This window comes from Neovison vison, chromosome 9 (assembly GCF_020171115.1).
Source record: "Neovison vison isolate M4711 chromosome 9, ASM_NN_V1, whole genome shotgun sequence".
NCBI classification, from domain to species: Eukaryota; Metazoa; Chordata; class Mammalia; order Carnivora; family Mustelidae; genus Neogale; species Neogale vison.
Window position 1 is genome coordinate 38,347,990 of NC_058099.1, and position 19,199 is coordinate 38,367,188.

Below are 19,199 nucleotides of genomic sequence, written 5' to 3' on the forward strand. Positions count from 1 at the left end.
TATGTAAGGTGCTTACATATGCCTGACACATAATAATAAGTGCTTGATTAATTCTAGTTTTTATGATGAGTAATAAAAATCTTGTAGGTCCCATTACCCTGAAAAAAAATATTGTTAGTATTTTGTTATATTCTCCCAAATATCTCTCTGTACCAATACACCCATAGTCTGAATGGTTGTCAAATGGTTTGTTTCCTAGTATTGCTGATGATGATCGAGATAGATAAACGGTCTCAGAGGATTGGGAGTACCTGGCTTGACCTAGCATTGCCATGTGGAAAGACAAAGACAAGGGAAAGGGTGTCTTAAAAGACACTGTGTTGGATGGGGCAAAAAATGGTCATGAATAAGACCTATTGAACCACAGTATCACAGTATACAATTAATTTAAATCAGATAGATAGTGCTTGAATTGCTATTTTGTCAATAAAAACTCACAAAAGGAAAACTTTTTTTTTTTAACTGTGTAATATGAATCACCATACAGTACATCTTTAGTTTTTTGAAAACTTTTAAAATGATTGATCGGCTCCAGTTGTCTTTCTTAGGTGTGTTCCAACAAGGGGCTGATGGCAGGTGCAGAGAAAATGGTTGAATGCCTTCTTAGATCAGATAAGGAAAACTGGCCCAAAACTTTGAAACTTGCTTTGGAGATGGAAGAGAGCAAGTTCAGTGAACTGTGGATTGTTGACAAAGGTGGGTAGGATATCCCAGCAAAGGGCCCTAAAGGGTTGGGAGGGTCTGAAAACATGCTCTGCCTTTCTCATAGTTCTACTAGGGCCTCTTTCATTCCTGCCTGTCCATCACTCAGTGTCAGAGGCATTTTGTCCTTCAGACACCCATGGCTACATGGTGACTCCATTCTCTAGTCTCTAGTGAGAGAGCAGCATGAAATTGAGTTCTCGGAAGCAAGTGCTTACTTGCCTACAGGAGTAATATGGTTGTGTGTAACCCCTAAAATGGACCAGGGCAAACTGCTCTCATCCAGAATTAGCCCATCTGGCCCAAAGGATTTGGGGAAGGCAGAATCTGAGCTCACTCATCAGAGAAATAGCTTTAAAATTCTTTTTTTTTTTTTTTTTAGACTTTATTTATTTGTCAGAGAGAGAGAGAGCATGCGTGAGAGAGCGAGCGAGCACAGCAGGCAGAGGCTGAAGGAGAAGCAGCCTCCCTGTGGAGCAAGGAGCCTGATGGGGGACTCAATCCCAGGATGCTGGGATCATGACCTGAGCTGAAGGCAGCAGCTTAACCAACTGAGCCACCCAGGCGTCCCTAGCTTTAAAATTCTTGAGTGGAATGTTCAAACTCCAGAACTTGCCCCCTGTTCAGACTAGAATTTTAATAGAGACAGCCGATACTCCTCTTGCCTGCGCCATTGGGAACTAAGCCAGAACAGGATTGAAAAAGGAATGTATTGTGATTAGATATCTGTGCTGTCATGTGATTTCCTGTAGCTAATCTGCTCAGAGCATTGTTTTAAAATCCTAAATTTGGTAAAGCAACTGTTTGGTCTTCATTTGTCCTAGGCTGCTTTAGATCACAAGTTGTTCTAGAAAATGTCTATATAAATACTTATCTGATTTCTTGGATTAGGTCAGGAATGGAAGCCATAAATGTCTGCAAAGTGGTGTTTCTCTTGTTTACTTTCTGTGAGAATCACCTGGGGATTTTGTTAAAATGCAGATTCTGACTTAGTAGGGGTGCAAGAGCCTTCATTTCTAACAAGCTCTGGAAGTTGCTGGTCCATGTTCCACAGTTTGAATAATTAAATCCTAAATGATATTGGACTCCAGATTGAGGCATCACACTCAAAAAGATTCTTCTCCAGACACCTGGGTGGCTCAGCCATTGAGCATCTGCCTTCAATTCAGGTCATGATCCCAGGGTTCTGGGATTGACCCCCCAGATTGGGCTCCCTGCTTGGCGGGAAGCCTGCTTCTCCCTCCCCCACTCCCCCCACTTGTGTTCTTTCTCTCGCTGTGTCTTTATCTGTGAAATAAATAAATGAAATCTTTTTTAAAAAAGGTTTTTTTTTCATTGTTTTAGAAGGTGAAGGGCGTGGTTGTGAGAAATTTTAATGGAATTTGAGAGTTTTAGGATTATGACCTCTTTGTAGGACTTGTGCTCTCAAGACAATCATCAGATTAGATCAAAATTCTAAGGTGTCTTTTGGTCTCATACAGATGCAAAAAATGTTGAACCGAAAGTTCTTGAGGATGATGAAATGGAAACTTCTGACATACAGATTTTCTATAAGGAAGAACCAGAATGCCAGAATCTTAGTCAGAACTCATCTCCACCCTCAGGTACCCAGCACTGTTCTTTCCATAATGATTTTCCTCAGGTATTTTGTGTGGGAACATGGCTTGCAGTATGGAAAGTCGTAGTGTTATGAAAGGTTTTAAAGGAAAAGTAAGAAAAGATCATTTATTTTTCTTTAAAGAAAATATAATTTATATTAAAATAGATACTTTTTCTATAATTTAAAAATACTGTTTTCTCACTTCTAAAGCTATTGTCAGCCTCTTTAATTTTCTTTTGTCACTAAGACATATGTACATGTCTATATTGAAAATGCAAATAGGGTCCTCCTGGAAACTTAGTGTCTGTGCAATTCAAAGTCAGCCCTGCTCTCTAAAGAAACACTAATGTTTGTGAGTCACTTGTTCACTTTCCTTTTATTATCCCAGGACTGGCCTGTAAGCTGATGAAGTTTGTGCACTAAACAAATGTGCCCAGCTGAGTTTGAGTGGGGACTGAGATCCAGCCTGTGCTCTTTGCCAAATAGGGCACAGAGGGGCTGTACCCTCCCAGAGGATCTCCTTTTTCTAATTTCACACAAAGGCACTGTATAACTTAATTATAAGGTCCACCTTCTGTTTCTAGAAGCCATGTTATCATGAGGGGACCGGAAAGTTGCATAATGAGCCACAATAAAGTTTTTTTTTTTTACAAAAGGACCTCAGGGAAGACATTCTGACTAATACTGAGTAGTGTGAGAAGAAAAATGTGATTTGGTGATAACACCTTAAGAAGATCTACAGATTATTTCTGCAACCAAATGATACAAGTTGTTTTTTTGGTTTTTTTTTGTTTGTTTGTTTTCTTTTTTTGTCATTTCAGAGTAAAATCACTGAATGTAAATTGCTTTAAATTTTTCTGACATGTAAGGGACCTTAATGAAATCACTTACCCTTTTAGAAATGTTCCTTTTCTTTAAAATAGGTTGGGGTCAATAGATGATTTCTAAAGTCTTTTCTAGCAGTAACATTCTATATGCTTATCTGTTAGTGAAAAAAAGCCTCTGGTTATTTTTTTAAACTTCTGGTCATTTTGAGAGAAGATACCCTGCGAGAGCCTGCAAAATTGGAAAGCATGGTTGCTGTCCACTATTTCCATGGCTCTGGGAATTCAGTGTTGATAGTTTGTTGCTTTTCATAGATCTAGGAGGGATTTGTTGTTTGGTTCCATATACCATTTCCTTTTAACCAGTTGCCATCTGTCTTGCCATGAATTAGGCCATTTTTGCTTTAGTTTCTCCTTACTAGAATTCCAAGATTATTTAAGAAAGAAATCTTTGTGGCTTTTTAAAAGAATTCTTGCCATTGATACTTAATCACTGAGGGAGAAGTTTGTACTTACATCAGTGCAGAGTCTGGAAAGGTTAACACGAGACAAGGATTCTAAAGTTTCTTAAACGATGCCCTTTTTGCTAAAGTCTGGATTCCTGTCTATTTGATGATAGATAGCTCTTTCCTTGATTCCTCAGAGCTGTAACTATTTGGTAATTTTGTCCCTTTTGTATTATAGCAGCCTCTCCTACCTGCATGCCTCTGAAGCCAAGAAATTACCAACTAGAGCTCACTTTGCCTGCTAAGGAAGGAAAAAACACATTAATATGTGCTCCTACTGGTAAGCTGATTGCTACTACTTACGTGGTTTTTTTCTGTGTTTGCTTCCCCACCCCCCCTTTTTTTCTTTATTTGAATACTGGGACAAAACGGGCAAGTTTCCATTTTTTCCTTGTTCCATATATCTTTTGAGAAAGCTTTCCCACTAACATAGTCTCCAGGTTTTTTAAAGAACCTGAGGAGGGAAAGAAAAATGCCCTCTTTTAGCTTACTCAATGCTTTGACTATTTTATTTGCATGTTGCCTAGGAAGTAGCTTGGTCTTTTTCTGTCCTGGTACAAATTCTGCTGCAGTTAACCCATCGACATTCCTAGTTTATTAGTTGGAGCGGTGGTTTTAGGGGAGCCAAAAAGAATTACCTTTCTGTAGAAATATTTTAGTATAATATCAGTTACATGTTTTCTTTTTTTTGTATGTTAAAAGGATGTGGAAAAACCTTTGTTTCCCTTCTTATATGTGAACATCATCTTAAAAAATTTCCACAAGAACAAAAGGGGAAAGTTGTCTTTTTTGCTATTCATCTCCCACTATATGAACAGCAGAAATCCATATTCTCTGATTATTTTGAAAAACTTGGGTAGGTATAACAGTTGATCCATTTCTTTTTCTCTGGCTTCATGTAACTGGTGTGTATTCAGTTTTGTTTAATATTTGGAAAGCTAGGATTCAAAAATTTATAATAGACTTAGCTTTTATATAATCTAGATGTAATAATTAATTTTTCATGAATGCAAGTGTGGTAGGTATGCTTGAAATCCTAAACTCCTTTGGTTAGCTCTTGCTTTGTAAGTAAATGACTTGAGATCCATTTTACATTTCAGTGACACATTTAACATTTTAATGATTTTATAACTTCTTCAATATTACTCTTTTCAAAAAAAATATTACTCTTTTCAAGTACTACTTTCTTTCTTAAGATTTGAAGGAATTAACATACTCGCTAGCAATTTTGCATTTTGTTTGCATTTATTTATTTGCATAAAAAACCAAATTTGTTTGCATTTATTGACCTTTAACTGTATGTATGACTCTGTGCTAAAGTAAGTACTTGTCTCCAGATATATTCCTTTTGGAGGTAGGGGGAACTGAATCAGTTGATGCTCTGAGCTACTGTTTCATGTCTTCATGGTTCCTCATTCACATCATGGTTAGTAATAGGGAATTTTTTGTCATTTCTCAGGTATAAAGTTGCAGGTGTTTCTGGAGTAACAGCTGAGACTGTCTCTGTGGAACAGATTGTTGAGAACAATGACATCATCATTTTAACTCCACAGATTCTTGTGAATAGCCTTAGAAATGGGACCATTCCATCACTCTCTGTCTTTACTTTGATGATATTTGATGAATGTCACAACACCGGTAAAAACCATCCTTACAATATGATCATGTTTAATTATATAGATCAGAAACTTGGAGGATCTTCAGACCCACTGCCTCAGGTATCTCCAGAGCCATATGGATTTCTCAGAAGAGCTATAGTACACCAGTAGTGCAGCGCATGAAGTTCTCTTGCCCTAATAACTGTCTGTTTAGGGAGCATAGGTTAGAAGAAATTCAGCATGGTACCCGTAGACAAAATTTAGTAGCCGTCACATTTTTTACAGCTTCTTCTTCTAGAAAAAAATTGGTGGCTAATTAGATTCCTTGCTAATGAGTCAATTATTCAGTATTTGCTGAGTTGCTATTCAAGTAAGATAAAAATTATTAGGTGACCATTAAGCTAATACACACACACACATATGTGTGTGTATAAATATATATATATAATATATATATAAATTTTATACTATATATCTATATATATCTATATATATCTATATATACATAGTATAAAATTTATATATTTTTTCCTACAAATGTTACCTTGCTGAATTCACACACCTACCATTCTGAATAGCTATTGTTTCCCAGCTTTAAAGAGAGCTGAAGGTACTTGTTCTTTTATCCCAGCCAGTGTGACGTGGTTGCCTTTAGAATGGAGTTATGTCTGATTTCAGTCCCTTTCCTTTTAGTTCTACACATCTTGGGGGACACAAAGATAGAGAAGAGAGAAGTCCTGCCTTGAAGGGGTTTCTGCCATTAGTTTCTTTGCTAATTCATGTTTGTTAAGTTGTGATTCCTACATCTATTTAGTGCTTTGCCTAACAGGGAACTTTCCATTTGCAATGGCATAGAGAATATTAGGGGGGGAAAAAACCGTGTTCTTCCTCTTTATCTGAAATTATTTAAAAAACAAAAAACAAAAAACCCAAACCCTACTTTAGCAGGAAAGGGTTGCATGGGGGATTTTGGAAATGGCATGGTGTTTTCCAGACGTCTGACAATTTGGGATGCTTCTCACAGGTCATTGGGCTGACTGCCTCGGTTGGCACTGGGGATGCCAAAAACACAAACGAAGCCATGGAATATATCTGCAAACTGTGTGCCTCTCTTGACACGGCAGTGATAGCAACAGTCAAAGACAACTTGGAGGAACTGGAAGAAGTTGCTTATAAGCCCCAGAAGTGTAAGTGGAATCCCATAACAAGCCCTTTAGAACTTTGTTATCCTCTGCTTTTCTTAGCTCAGAGACATTTGAATGAATACTGAAGTTTAACTTTTTCTTTTTAGTAGAAAATATTTAACTCCAAACTTAGGAAATAATTACACTTCATGGTTCTCTCCACCGAGCTCTATCCTCAGTATGTGGATGAACTTCAGGAGTGGACTGTCAAAAGCAAACATCCTTACTCTTGGTTTGATGGTTTTTTTTGTTCTGTTTTGTTTTGTTCTGTTTCTGATGAAGTTCTTATAAGGATACTAACAATGAGAGAGACATGATGAGAAAATCAAAGCATGTAAATGGCCAAGAGCTGGCTTAGTCCTTCTGTGTGTTGCCAGCTTGAGGAGGATGCTGTGTGCTCATTCATTATTTGAATATGTATCTGATGATTTTGGGTTGAAATCATGTTTTTCCTCAGATCAGAATATGATTTTTTTAAAAGTTGGCTTGCAAATGTTTATTAAATTTCAATGCTCTACTAACCCATTGAGGGAGAGAGGAAGAGGAGACATCATGTGCCTTCCTCCTTGCTCGGGGGATGTTGTAGGATTGTATAAGGCAGAGTAAACACACGTGAAATAGGGGCAGTTCAGTTCTTATCTGGAAGCTTCCTGTAAGGAGTTTAGGGAAGGTACCCAATCTAAGTTTTTTAGTATCAAGTACAAATTTCTTTGTAATCCAGTCCCCTCTGCTCCCTCCCTGTAAGCCCAACCATGTTGCAGTCCTCTGAGCTCCTCAAGTGCATCTTGCCCTTCCTCCATTCCTTGTACATTCCCTCTGTTTATCCCACAACATCTCCTTTGGAAGAACCAGAAATGTTTTTCCTTGTGCTCCGTGTCACCTGGCACAGCTCTTTACTGTGGTTATTTGGCTGTGTATCTTTCTCTCCCCTGAGAGCACAGACCTGTCTGGAGCACAGGCTGTGTTCTTTTCAACTGTTCATCACCAGAACACGGCACGTGGTAGGCAGTTATTACGTTTCTGCTGAAACAACGCAGTAATGAATTTTAGGAACAGTGTGAGGGCTTCTGGGGGTTGGGTGGGAAAGGAGAAAATCAGAGAAGTGTTGTATTTGCAGAGACAAAATGGACAGCAGCCTTGTCAGGAAAGAGACTCTATGCTGAGTAACAGGAAAGCCAGAAAGAGAAGTTGGGTTCAACCTAGACCATGAAAGATGGAGACGTTAGAATCTGTGCAGTAAGCCCGAGGGAGCTATTGCAAGGTTTTTGAGCATTTGATACATCATTTAGACTACCTGCCTTTGAGGTTGGGGGCCTCAGGTCTTGCAGAAGAAATAACAGAGGCAGAGAAAGGTGTGCAGATACCTACTGTAAACTATAATGTGTTCTTCCTGAAAAATACTCACTTTGTTTGATGGCTCTAGTTTTCAGGAAAGTAGAATCCCGGACTACTGACAGATTTAAATGCATCATATCTCAGCTGATGAGGGAGACAGAGAGTCTGGCAAAGAGTATCTTTGATGAACTCGGTACCGTAACTCTTGGTGAGATAAATCTCCTTTTCTTTTTTCTTTTTAAATTCAAAGTAAATCTCTGTGGACATACATAACTGAAAAATACCAAATCTAAATTGGTTCATGGCCTTGTTAATCCTCCAAATTAGCTTTCTGTTCTGACTTCCCTGTTTATGTGAATGAAACCACCATTTCCCTGATGGCTCCGATTGAAACAGGCAGAGATCTTCGATTCTTTCTTCTTTTGAGACTCTCTTGTGAAGTTACCAAGTTCTGTTCTTCTCTCTTTTGTTCCTTCATTCATTAACCAGATACTCATTTTGCCCTTTAATGGAAAGAACAAGGTTAAAGACAAAGTCCTGGGGCGCCTGGGTGGCTCAGTGGGTTAAGCCGCTGCCTTAGGCTCAGGTCATGATCTCAGGGTCCTGGGATCGAGCCCCACATCGGGCTCTCTGCTCAGCAGGGAGCATGCTTCCCTTCCTCTCTCTCTCTGCCTGCCTCTCTGCCTACTTGTGATCTCTGTCTGTCGGATAAATAAATAAAATCTTTAAAAAAAAAAAAAAAAGACAAAGTCCTATCCTCAGGGAACTCACAGTCAAATAATGAGAATCAGATGTGAGCAGCTTCCACACAGCAGGGAAGAGGTACACCCTGGGTGCCCTGGGAGCTCATGGGAACTTTGGCCTGGAATGGTCTTCAGGGAAAGCTTCTTGGGGTGGAGTGGTGTCTGAAGCAGTCTTGAAGTCAGCCAAGTTAAGGTTGAACCAAGTGAGGTTGAAAAGGCATCAGGCATTGAAGGAAGAGTTTCAGGAACTGCAAGCATTTGGGTACTCCTAACACATGAGTAGCAGAAAGGAATGATGCTACAGAGGCAGGGACCAGACCAGGAAAGGCCTGGGAGGCCAAACTGAGTTTGACTTTGTGCTAAAAGCAGGGGGAAGCATCTAAAGATCTTAACCCGATCCATGATGTGATGAGGATACCAGTGAACAAAGAGGGCCAGAGGCAGTCAAGACAGCTAGTGGAGGGAGGAACCTTGTGCCAAGCGCTACAAACAGGATGTGTTCTGATTTCATGGCTAGCTGGTTTTGGGTGGGAGTGGGGGGTGACTTGCACCAGGCTTCTGTCTTGCACACTTGTTGGTATAGTAGTGGGGAGTGCTGGTTCCAGAACGGGGAGCAACTTTGGAGATGTTGAGTTTGTGAATTCACCTTTCCTCACACGTACTTTGGGTTTACTCTTCTCCTCTTTCACAGCTTTCTTTAGGACTTATGCTAACAGCTATCTGGCTAGTTTGCCCACCCCCACTCATTTTTCCATTCAGCCCCCTGTTACCTGAAATACCAGTTTTATCATGTCAGTATCCTGCTTGAATCTCTCTGCCTTACAAGCAAAGCTCTCTAAGCCTCTAACCTGCCAGTCTGGGCCCTGCCTGCACAGTCTGGTTCTACTTATCTTTCCAGTTTTACATTCCACTCCTTCCCTAATCCAGTCCTTTGATTTAGCGGTTCCTTAAACATGTTCATTCTCTTGTCATCCACTTAGTGCTCAGCAGTATGATAGCTGATGGGGAGATAGCATGGACCCTGAGACAAACTCCTGCCCTTGTGGCATTTCCAATCCAACGGTAAAGCCAAAGTTAGATAAGGAATAATGAAACAATGGGATAGGGGTAGGTGGGTGGTGGTGATCAGGTGTGTTTCAGGCAGAGGGAACAGCATGTGCAAAGGCCAGGAAAGCGGAGAGAGTAGGAAGACATCCATTAGCCCTGTCAAATGAAGGAAGCAGAGAAGCTGGAGATGAGAATCAGAAGCAGAGGCTAGATCACAGAGGATCCTGGGAGCTGGGCAGGACTTTGATTAGAGGACTCCCCTAAAAGCGTTTAAGTGGTAAGGTAACAAAATGTTTCATCTGTAATATTGGAAACTCTCTCTGCTGAGTGGGCAGTGAATTGGGGCGGGGGGCAAGGCAAGAAGTAGGGAGACCACTTACGAGGCTGTCATGTTATCCAGGGGCATTATGATGTGGTCTGATCTAAGGAGTGGCAGAAGGGTGGAAGACATGAATTTCTACCTTCTTATTCTTCCCACTTCTAATTCCCTATCTCCGCCTTTCTCCAGTCTACATCCTGTCAGCTGTTCTTTCCAGATTGCTTAGCTCATTTTCACACCTACTCACATTCAAGAAATACTTGTTAATTCATCTGGTTTACCACCTTGTTTGTAGTTGGAGCTGGGAAAGAAGATGTCAATGCTACTTGTCTGAATAGCCTCCTTTGTTCCTCCTGTTAAACATGAATGGGTGAGAAGAGCAATTTAACCCAGAAACAGAGCTCTTGCCTGTGAGTTTTACTAAACTGTGCTCTTCCCAGGGAGCCCTGGAGATCTGAGCCACTTGAGAATAGGATTCTTCTGTCTTCTGCATCCTTTTACCACCAGCACCCTGTACACAGCCTGGACCAGAGCTGATGCTCGATTTTTGGACTGAGCAACTGAGGCATAGCTTAGGAGATGCACACACACAGAAGCACCCATGACAAGCATCTTTGGAGTGCCTGTTCTTTGCTGGGTCCTGTGAATGATGCTGTGGAAGTCAGAGAGCTTGAGTTCACACCAAGATAGAGGAGACTGTTGAGTTTTCTGTCTTTCTTGCTTTTAGATGCCTTCCTCATGAATCTTTTGAAACCTATTACTTTTATTTACTGCTTCGTTGTTAAAGGCAAAGTTAGATATTTTTTTCATGTCCACCATTTTACCTCTGGGCTGCTTTGCTCATCAGCTCACAGAGCCGGCAAGCCTTCAGTATCGGACACACCTGGATCTGCATTCCTGTACTCCCTGCCCCGTGCTAGCTATGTCACTTTGGGTGAATTACTTTGCTTCTCTGAGCTTCGGTTTCCTCACTTGTAAAATATAATATCCACCTCAGAGATTTGTGAAAATGAATGAAATTATGAGTAAGTATTCAGTAAGCAGCCCTGTGCTGACCAGATTCACTACAAAAAACCGCCTGTTTCAGGAGAAGTACTCTGCTTACGGAGAGGAAGGAAGAAAATCGGAGGGTGAGGCTTGCTTAGAACTTTAAATGACTGACCACATGGCACAATGAAACACTTTTTTCTTTTTTCCAGAAAATGTATCTCAAATTCAAAATAGGAGTTTTGGAACACAGAAATATGAGCAGTGGATCGTTTCCGTTCAGAAAGCGTGTATGGTGGTTCAGTTGCCTGACAAAGATGAAGAGAGCAGGATTTGTAAAGCCCTGTATTTGTACACTTCCCACTTGCGGGTATGTGGGTTCTTTGTAGCGACATATTTTAGTTGCAGCACCTCCTGGGAGGTTGGCTCTGGGAGCCAGGAGAACATCAACTTCTCACCCTGTTCCAAGAGCTCACTTAGGGACTTTCCGAGGGGTTCCTCTGAAGCAAACTTTAAAGTTATCCCATTTGGCATCTTCTCTGTCTGCTTACTGAAACGTAACACTAGTAGCCACAGGATAGAAACAGATGCTGGGGCTCTATACCATGTGCCTCTAGCATTCCCATGATTGGCACGATTGGAAAAAGTTGGGGGATGATGAACATGATTGTAGATATGTGGTTGGTGACAGCCATCTTGAGAGTTCAGTAAGCGACTGCTTTTGCCCTATTTTGAAGTATGGGTGCTCTTACCTTTGGCAAAGCCACGTGCTCAGAAATCCAGGGTCTTTGGTTGTTTTCTGGTTAACCAAGAAGTTAAGAAATAATAACCATCATCTCTGCTTATCATGCTGTTCAGAGTATTTAAAAATGCACTCAGTCAGCATGCGTTTATAGAATTTTAATGAACTTAGTTGCATGTTTGGGGTAGGCGGTCAGCGCCAGCAGTTGGAACAGGTGTTGTTGCAACTCACTAATGGCTCTGGATGAATGAAGAGATTAAATTCAGTGTCTGAATCAAGAGGCAAGTTGATGTGGAAGTTGATGTGCTTTTTTTTGTTTTTTAATCTTTGACATGCATTTTTCTTGTAAATTTTCTCTTTTCCATCCAAGGTGGAATTCTAGACTCCAAAATGGTCCTAATTGATTAATGATCCTAGCTAATTAAGGTTTTTTAAAATAGTATTTGGTTCAAAGGTTTTATTGCAGTACCATTAGAAACCACTCATCTTAAAAAACTAAGTTGGAATAGATTTAAGAAGAGCTTATTTTTAAAAATTAATTCCATGCTAAGTACAGCTAATTGAATGTGAGTATAGCAAACGCATTGGACACTGGAAACATTGAAAACTCTATTTTCATTTCAAACAGAAATATAACGATGCCCTCATGATCAATGAGCATGCACGGATGAAAGATGCTCTGGATTACTTAAAAGACTTCTTCGCTGAGGTCCGAAGTGCAGGATTTGATGAGACTGAGCAGGACCTCACTCGTAGATTCGAAGGTGGGCGGTGTTAGAGGAAGAAGCCATTGGAGTCTGGCAACTCCAGGGCAGGATACTTATATTGTATTGCGTTTAGTTTACGATGATGCTCAGGGAGTTGTCCTGGGCTTAAGAAGACAACTATAGACACCAGGACTATTAAGCTTCAGTGAAATATGGTGCTTATGGGAAAAATATGCTGCTTTCACTATTTCTTATTTTGAAAAAGGAAAAATGGGATTTGCAAAGGACATATCCCATAGAAATTATAATAGGTAGTGGCACTTTTTTTCAATCTGTAAGAGATTCTATTTTTTTCAGTTAAATTAGCCAACATACATCATTGGTTTTTGATGTGGTATTTAATGATTCATTAGTTGCGTACATCACCCAGGGCTCATCAGATCATGTGTCCTCCTCAAATGCCCATTACCAGTTACTCCCCCCCCAACCCCTCCCTGTCCCTTCTTCAACCCTCAATTTGTTTCCCAGAGTCCGGAGTCTCTCATTGTTGAGAGGTGGTGGCATTTTTTGGTTCAACTTTTAGTAATTTTACAAAGCTTTAAAAATATATTTTAAAGTGTTTTAATGATTTAAGAGATTATAATTTATATATACTACATATAAATTTATATATAGAAGAAAACCGAGATGGCCCATAATCCTATTGCTCTTGGATTAAGAAGTATATAGGAAGATTTGAAATGAAAAGTAAGTCCTTCTCCTTCTCCCAAATCCTTTTCCTGAAGGTAATTACTGCTAATAAATTTGTTTGGCTTATATCAAAGTATTAAGTATACATAAGTGTAGCCCAGTGGTGTGCTGCTATGCTTTGAGCACCCAGCTGTCTGGGGAAAAATAAGTATGCATTTATTGCTGCATTTTTAATATATGCATTAAAGCAGTGGTTATTACTCTTGGGATTCTGGTCAAAGATTGAGAGATTAACTGAACTGTAGATAAGGTCACAGTGTGTTTTAAATTTCTAGACTTTATAAGCCATTTATGGAATATTCCCCTTTTGCAGAAAAATTGAAGGAACTGGAAAGTGTTTCCATGGATCTCAGCAACGAGAACCCTAAACTAAAAGATCTCTCCTTCATCTTGCAAGAAGAGTACCACTTAAACCCAGAGAGTAGAACCATCCTCTTTGTGAAAACCAGAGCACTTGTGGATGTAAGCTTCTTTCTTCTTGTGGATAACAAATCGACTCAGTACAAAAAGACATTCCTTTCCTCACTGCTCTGCAATCAGGCACTCACCTAATTAAGTGTGGGTCTGTTTCTGGGCTTCCTATTCTGTTCTGATTATCTGTTTGTTTATCCTTATACTAATACCTTACTATCTTCATCACTGTGGTTTATAGTAAGTCTTGGTACCTGTAGAGCAAGGACTTCAAAAAATTTTTTGTTAACTAAAAACAATTTTAGCCATCCTCTGAGCATGTAATGTTATCTCCCTAGGGTTTTAAAATTCATTTTACTATATTTGCATTTCAACTAATACATTTGAGCATTTTTCATAAACTTATAAGCCACACATATATCTTCCTTGGTGAAGTGTCTGTTCATATCTTTTGCCCATTTCATTTTATTTTTTTTAAAGATTTTATTTATTTATATGAGACAGAGTGAGAGCCAGAGAGATCACAGGAGGAAAGGGAGAAGCAGACTCACTGTTGAGCAGTGGGACTCGATCCCAGGATCCCAGGATCCCTGAGATAATGACCTGAGCCGAAGGTAGATGCTTAACTGACTGGGCCACCCAGGTATCCCTCTTTTGTCCATTTAAAAATGGGATTTGAGGGGCACCTGAGTGGCTCAATGGGTTAAAGCATCTGCCTTTAGCTCAGGTCATGATCTTGGGTCCTGGGATTGAGCCCTGCATCAGGCTCTCTGCTTAGCAGGGAGCCTGCTTCTTCCTCTCTCTCTCTCTCTCTCTCTGTGTGCCTGCCTCTCTGCCTACTTGTGATCTCTGTCAAATAAATAAATAAAAATTGGGGCGCCTGGGTGGCTCAGTGGGTTGGGCCGCTGCCTTCGGCTCGGGTCGTGATCTCAGGGTCCTGGGATCGAGTCCCGCATCGGGCTCTCTGCTCAGCAGGGAGCCTGCTTCCTCCTCTCTCTCTGCCTGCCTCTGCCTACTTGTGATCTCTCTCTGTCAAATAAATAAATAAAATCTCTAATAAATAAATAAATAAAAATTTAAAAATAAATTAAAAAATAGGATTTGATTATCATGATATTGTTGAGTGTTTAAAATTTTTTTTTTATATATACTGACAAAAGTCCTCTGTCGGCAATGTGATTTTTTTTTAAATTTTTTTTTTTTTTAAGATTTTTATTTATTTGTCAGAGACAGAGGGAGAGAGAGTGAGCGAGCACAGGCAGACAGAGAGGCAGGCAGAGGGAGAAGCAGGTTCCCTGCCGAGCAAGGAGCCCGATGTGGGACTCGATCCCAGGACCCTGGGATGATGACCTGAGCCGAAGGCAGCTGCTTAACCAACTGAGCCACCCAGGCGTCCCCGGCAATGTGATTTTTAAATATTTTCTTCTGATCTTTTAATTCTCTGAACAATATCTTTTACTGATTGAAAATTTTAACTTTCCATAAATTCTATTTTACCAATTTTTTCTTTTTGGAGATTGTGCTTTGGTATTTTATATAAGAACCCTTTGCTTACCCAAGATCACAAAGATTTGCTTTGTTAGCTTCTCCAAGTTTTATAGTTCTGCAATTTACAATTAGGTCTATAATCTATTTTGAGGTATGGGTTGAGATGCTTTTTATCTTTTTCATGGGGCTATCCACTTGCTGGAGGACTGTATGTTGAAAAGATTGTCCTTTCTCCATTGAATTGCCTTTGTAACTTTTCGAAAAATCAGTTGGCCTTTTTATGTAGGTCTATTTCTGGGTTCTCTCTTCTGTTACATTCATCTACATCCATTTATCCTTTCACCCTTCCTATACTGCTTTGTTTAGCTTTATGGTGTGAGTCCTCCAACTTTTTTCCTTTTTTCAAAATTGTTTTAGCTATCTTCCTTTGCCTTTCCATTTATATTTTAGAATCAGCTCATTCACCTATATGAAAAATCTTCTGGGATTTTGTTTGGGATTGCATTGAATCAAGAGATAAAACTGGGGGAAAGTGACATCTTAACAATATCGAGTCTTGGGGGTGCCTGGGTGGCTCCGTCGTTAAGCATCTGCCTTCAGCTCAGGTCATAATCCCGGGGTCCTGGGATCAAGTCCTGCATCAGGGTCCTTGCTCAGCGGGAAGCCTGCTTCTTCCTCTTACACTCCCTTTGCTTGTGTTCCCTCTCTCACTGTCTTTCCCTCTGTCAAATAAATAAATAAAATCTTTTAAAAAAACAAAACAAAACAGTATGGAGTCTTCCGATCCATGACCATAGTATATCTTTCTCTCTTCTGTATTAGTTATGTATTGCTGGTAACAAATTACTTTGAAACTTAGTGGCTGGCAACAACAAACTATTATCTTACAACATCTATAGATCAGGAATCTGGGAACAACTTAACTGGATGATTCTGGCTCAGGATCTCTCAGCAGGCTGTAGTCACCTCAAGGATCCTACTTGAAAGGCTTAACTTCCAACCATATCTGCCTGGCTGTGGAAGGCCTCAGAAGATGTGCTTCTGAACTCACTCATGGGGGCTTCTCCACAAAGCTGCCTCAGAGCACGGCCGCTGGCCTCCTCTAGAGTGAGTGATCCAAGAGAGATTGAGAGAGTATGCCTAATATGGAGGTCATAGTCATTTTGTAACTTCGACTTGGAAGTGATCACATCTTCCGTTTTTTATTTATTAGAAGCAGGTCAATAAGTTCAGTTCACATTTGAAGGGAGGGGATTACACAAGAATCTGAAGACCAGCAGGTGGAGATACTGGGAGCCACCTGAGAGGCCACCTACCACATCTTCTTTGGTTTCTTTTATCACTGTTTTGTCGTTTGCAGCGTACAGATTCTGCACATATTTTGTTAGACTTATACCTAAGTGTCAATTTTTTAATGCTATTGTAAATTGTACTTGTAGTTGCTTGTTGCTGGTGAGAAAAAAATACAACTGACTTCTGTACATTATCTTATGTCCTGGGATCTTGCTAAAACTCACTTATTCTACACAATTGCTATTCTGAACATTGCTTTTTTTTTAAATTTTTTTTTTTTTATTTACTTGACAGACAGAGAAAGCCAGAGAAGGAACACAAGCAGGGGGAGTGGGAGAGGGAGAAGCAGGCCAATGCGGGGCTCCATCCCAGGATCCTGAGACCATGACCTAAGCCGAAGGCAGACAGTTAAAAACTGAGCCACCCAGGTGCCCCTGAACACTGCTTTTTTCATTTAAAAAAGGTCTCAGAGATTAAATTATATCAGATCACAAAAATCTTAACCATTATATTTAATTGCATAGAATTCAATTCCGAAAAACTTTTTTTCTCAGGTTTGTCAGTCAGAGAACTACTTACTAAAAGTTTTTCCTTCTTGCAATATATCAATATTGAGTTAATAGTTACACAAATGTGGTCTACAAATAGTGTCCAGGGGCACCTGGGTGGCTCAGTGGGTTAAATCTCTGCCTTCGGCTCAGGTCATGATCTCAGGGTCCTGGGATCGAGCCCCGCATCAGGCTTTCTGTTCAGTTTGGAGCCTGCTTCCCCCTCTCTCTACCTGCCTCTCTGCCTACTTGTGATCGCTCTGTCAAATAAATAAATAAATAATCGTAAACAACAACAACAACAAAAACCCACAAATACTGTCCAGCTGATAATTGCTTTTGATTTTCAGGCTTTGAAGAAGTGGATTGAAGAAAATTCTGAGCTCAGCTTTCTAAACCCTGGCATATTGACTGGACGTGGCAAAACAAATCAGAACACAGGTACTATATTAGTGAATTAGAATTAGGATACTATAAGATTATTTATAATATATTCAAATTCTTTTTAATACTTGTATCAGTCAGAGTTCAACTAGAGAAGCAAAACCATTAAGTGATTATACACTCATACATATATACATATATATGTTGCTTGTATGTGGACACAAACACACACAAACTCATAGGGATTTGGGAATTAGCATGCACAACTGGTCTGGCAAAGGAAGTCGGAAATACATGGGGTAGCAGGTCTGAAACCCACAGGTGTGAGCTATTTGGAGTCTCCGAGGTCTGGGACTAATGCCTAAGCCCTCTTTCTTTTTTTTTTTTTTTTAATTTTATTTATTTGACATATCACAAGTAGGCAGAGAGGCAGGCAGAGAGAGAGAGGAGGAAGCAGGCTCCCCACTGAGCTGGGATCATGACCTGAGCCGAAGGCAGAGGTTTTAACCCTGAGCCACCCAGGTGACCCCTAAGCCCTCTTTCAAAGGGTTGATTGATTATGTCAGGTCATCCGAGAATGAATCCCTTTTGTAACTTAAATGTCAAGTGATTAGGAACTTTAATGACGTCTGTGAATTCCCTTCACAGAAGCACCTAGATCAATAACCGGGTACTGTAGTTCAGCCTAGCCACAGCAAAAAGCTATCACAGTGCTCAAATACAAAAACTTATAGACATCTCCTCTTCCCATAGGTCCTTCGGATGAAACCAAAGTTATTTTTTAAAATATTGTTTGAGCATGTCACTCTTTTTCTCTAATTTTCAACCAGTAAATTTAGATTACCTGGAAATAAAAATGTTCTGTTTCTATTTTATTGTTTTTTAAGCTAGAGACGCTTATATGTGTATTGTGTATTTTTTAATGTAAAAAAAAAAAGTTCAGGCACAAAATCCTGCAGTCTAGCTACAGCGGTTGAAGGATGAAGGAGTGCCTCTATAATCCTCCAGGAGGATCCCTGGGTGGCCAGCCCTCACCTGACATTCCCGTAACCGTGCTCCCCAACCCTCAGTGACCAGCCTCCTGTTCAGTTTTGTGTCTAATAAGCAGTCCCCATCCTGTCAGTCCTCAGGCATCACTCTTGCACTTTCCCCTTATGCAGATTTTAAACTTCGGGAATATAATAAGTATATTCAGATTTCGAAAGTTTGGCGTTCAATACCAAGTTTGGCTTGGTTCAATACCAAGTTTCGAAAGTTTGGCTTTCCAATACCACATCACTGCTGTTGGAATTCAAAGCTCTGCCGTCTGACTCTAACATGAGTTGGTTTTCAAACTTTGTTATTTTTTTACAGATAAGCATTCAAGATAGTTTCTTGTTTGTTCGCTTATCCATCCATCACCCATCCAGCCACATTTATTTAGAAACTTATTCTGTACCAGTTATTGTGCTTCTGCCAAATAGGCTTCCCCAACCCCAAGACTGGTAGAGGTTTCTCTCCTCCCCATCCCACAGATGCAGTTCCCAAGATATCAGTATTATACCAATTTTATCAATAGCTTCCTATTGATCTCCTTCTTCCATGAGATCCTTGTAGATAAAAATGACCTTTTAACCATTGTATTTTTATCTGACAAACTATAATTGCTGAATAAATGATGAACAAGTAGATGACTAAGTTTAGAAATTCATGAAGTACGGCGTCTGTCTTGGGCACGCTCTTTATTCACTAGAAAATCATGGTAAAAAAATTGTTTTGGCCTTAACAAAATATATCTGAAGATTTTGGCTGCCAACGCACAGAAAAAAACTAGAACTTTTATAAATTCTCTTAACTCGGAAGTGGAGACCACTGAAATTCTTTTCTTTCTCAGTATATCACTGGCTGAGGACTGCACACTGTTAGGGTTTCAGACTTCAGTTCAAGGCCCGGTTCTGCCACTAACTAGCCTGTGAGTTTATCATACTTCCAAAACCTCAAGATCTTCATCTGTAAAGGAGAATTGTAACACTTGCCACATCAGCCTCAAAG

General features: G+C 40.0%; 1 protein-coding gene across 2 annotated transcripts in view; it reads left to right on the forward strand.

Moving 5' to 3' along the window:
• Positions 1–19,199, forward strand: part of DDX58 (DExD/H-box helicase 58) — a 38,171-nt gene that overhangs the window by 10,987 nt on the left and 7,985 nt on the right. The window contains exons 4-14 of one of the 2 annotated variants that reach the window (XM_044265542.1): positions 549–696; positions 2,184–2,306; positions 3,811–3,912; positions 4,335–4,488; positions 5,092–5,350; positions 6,255–6,417; positions 7,838–7,957; positions 11,058–11,215; positions 12,216–12,351; positions 13,358–13,506; positions 17,135–17,225. In XM_044265542.1, coding sequence (XP_044121477.1) covers positions 549–696; positions 2,184–2,306; positions 3,811–3,912; positions 4,335–4,488; positions 5,092–5,350; positions 6,255–6,417; positions 7,838–7,957; positions 11,058–11,215; positions 12,216–12,351; positions 13,358–13,506; positions 17,135–17,225 — 1,603 coding nt within the window. The remainder of the gene's footprint in view (positions 1–548; positions 697–2,183; positions 2,307–3,810; positions 3,913–4,334; positions 4,489–5,091; positions 5,351–6,254; positions 6,418–7,837; positions 7,958–11,057; positions 11,216–12,215; positions 12,352–13,357; positions 13,507–17,134; positions 17,226–19,199) is intronic. The other variant, XM_044265543.1, reaches the window with a different exon arrangement.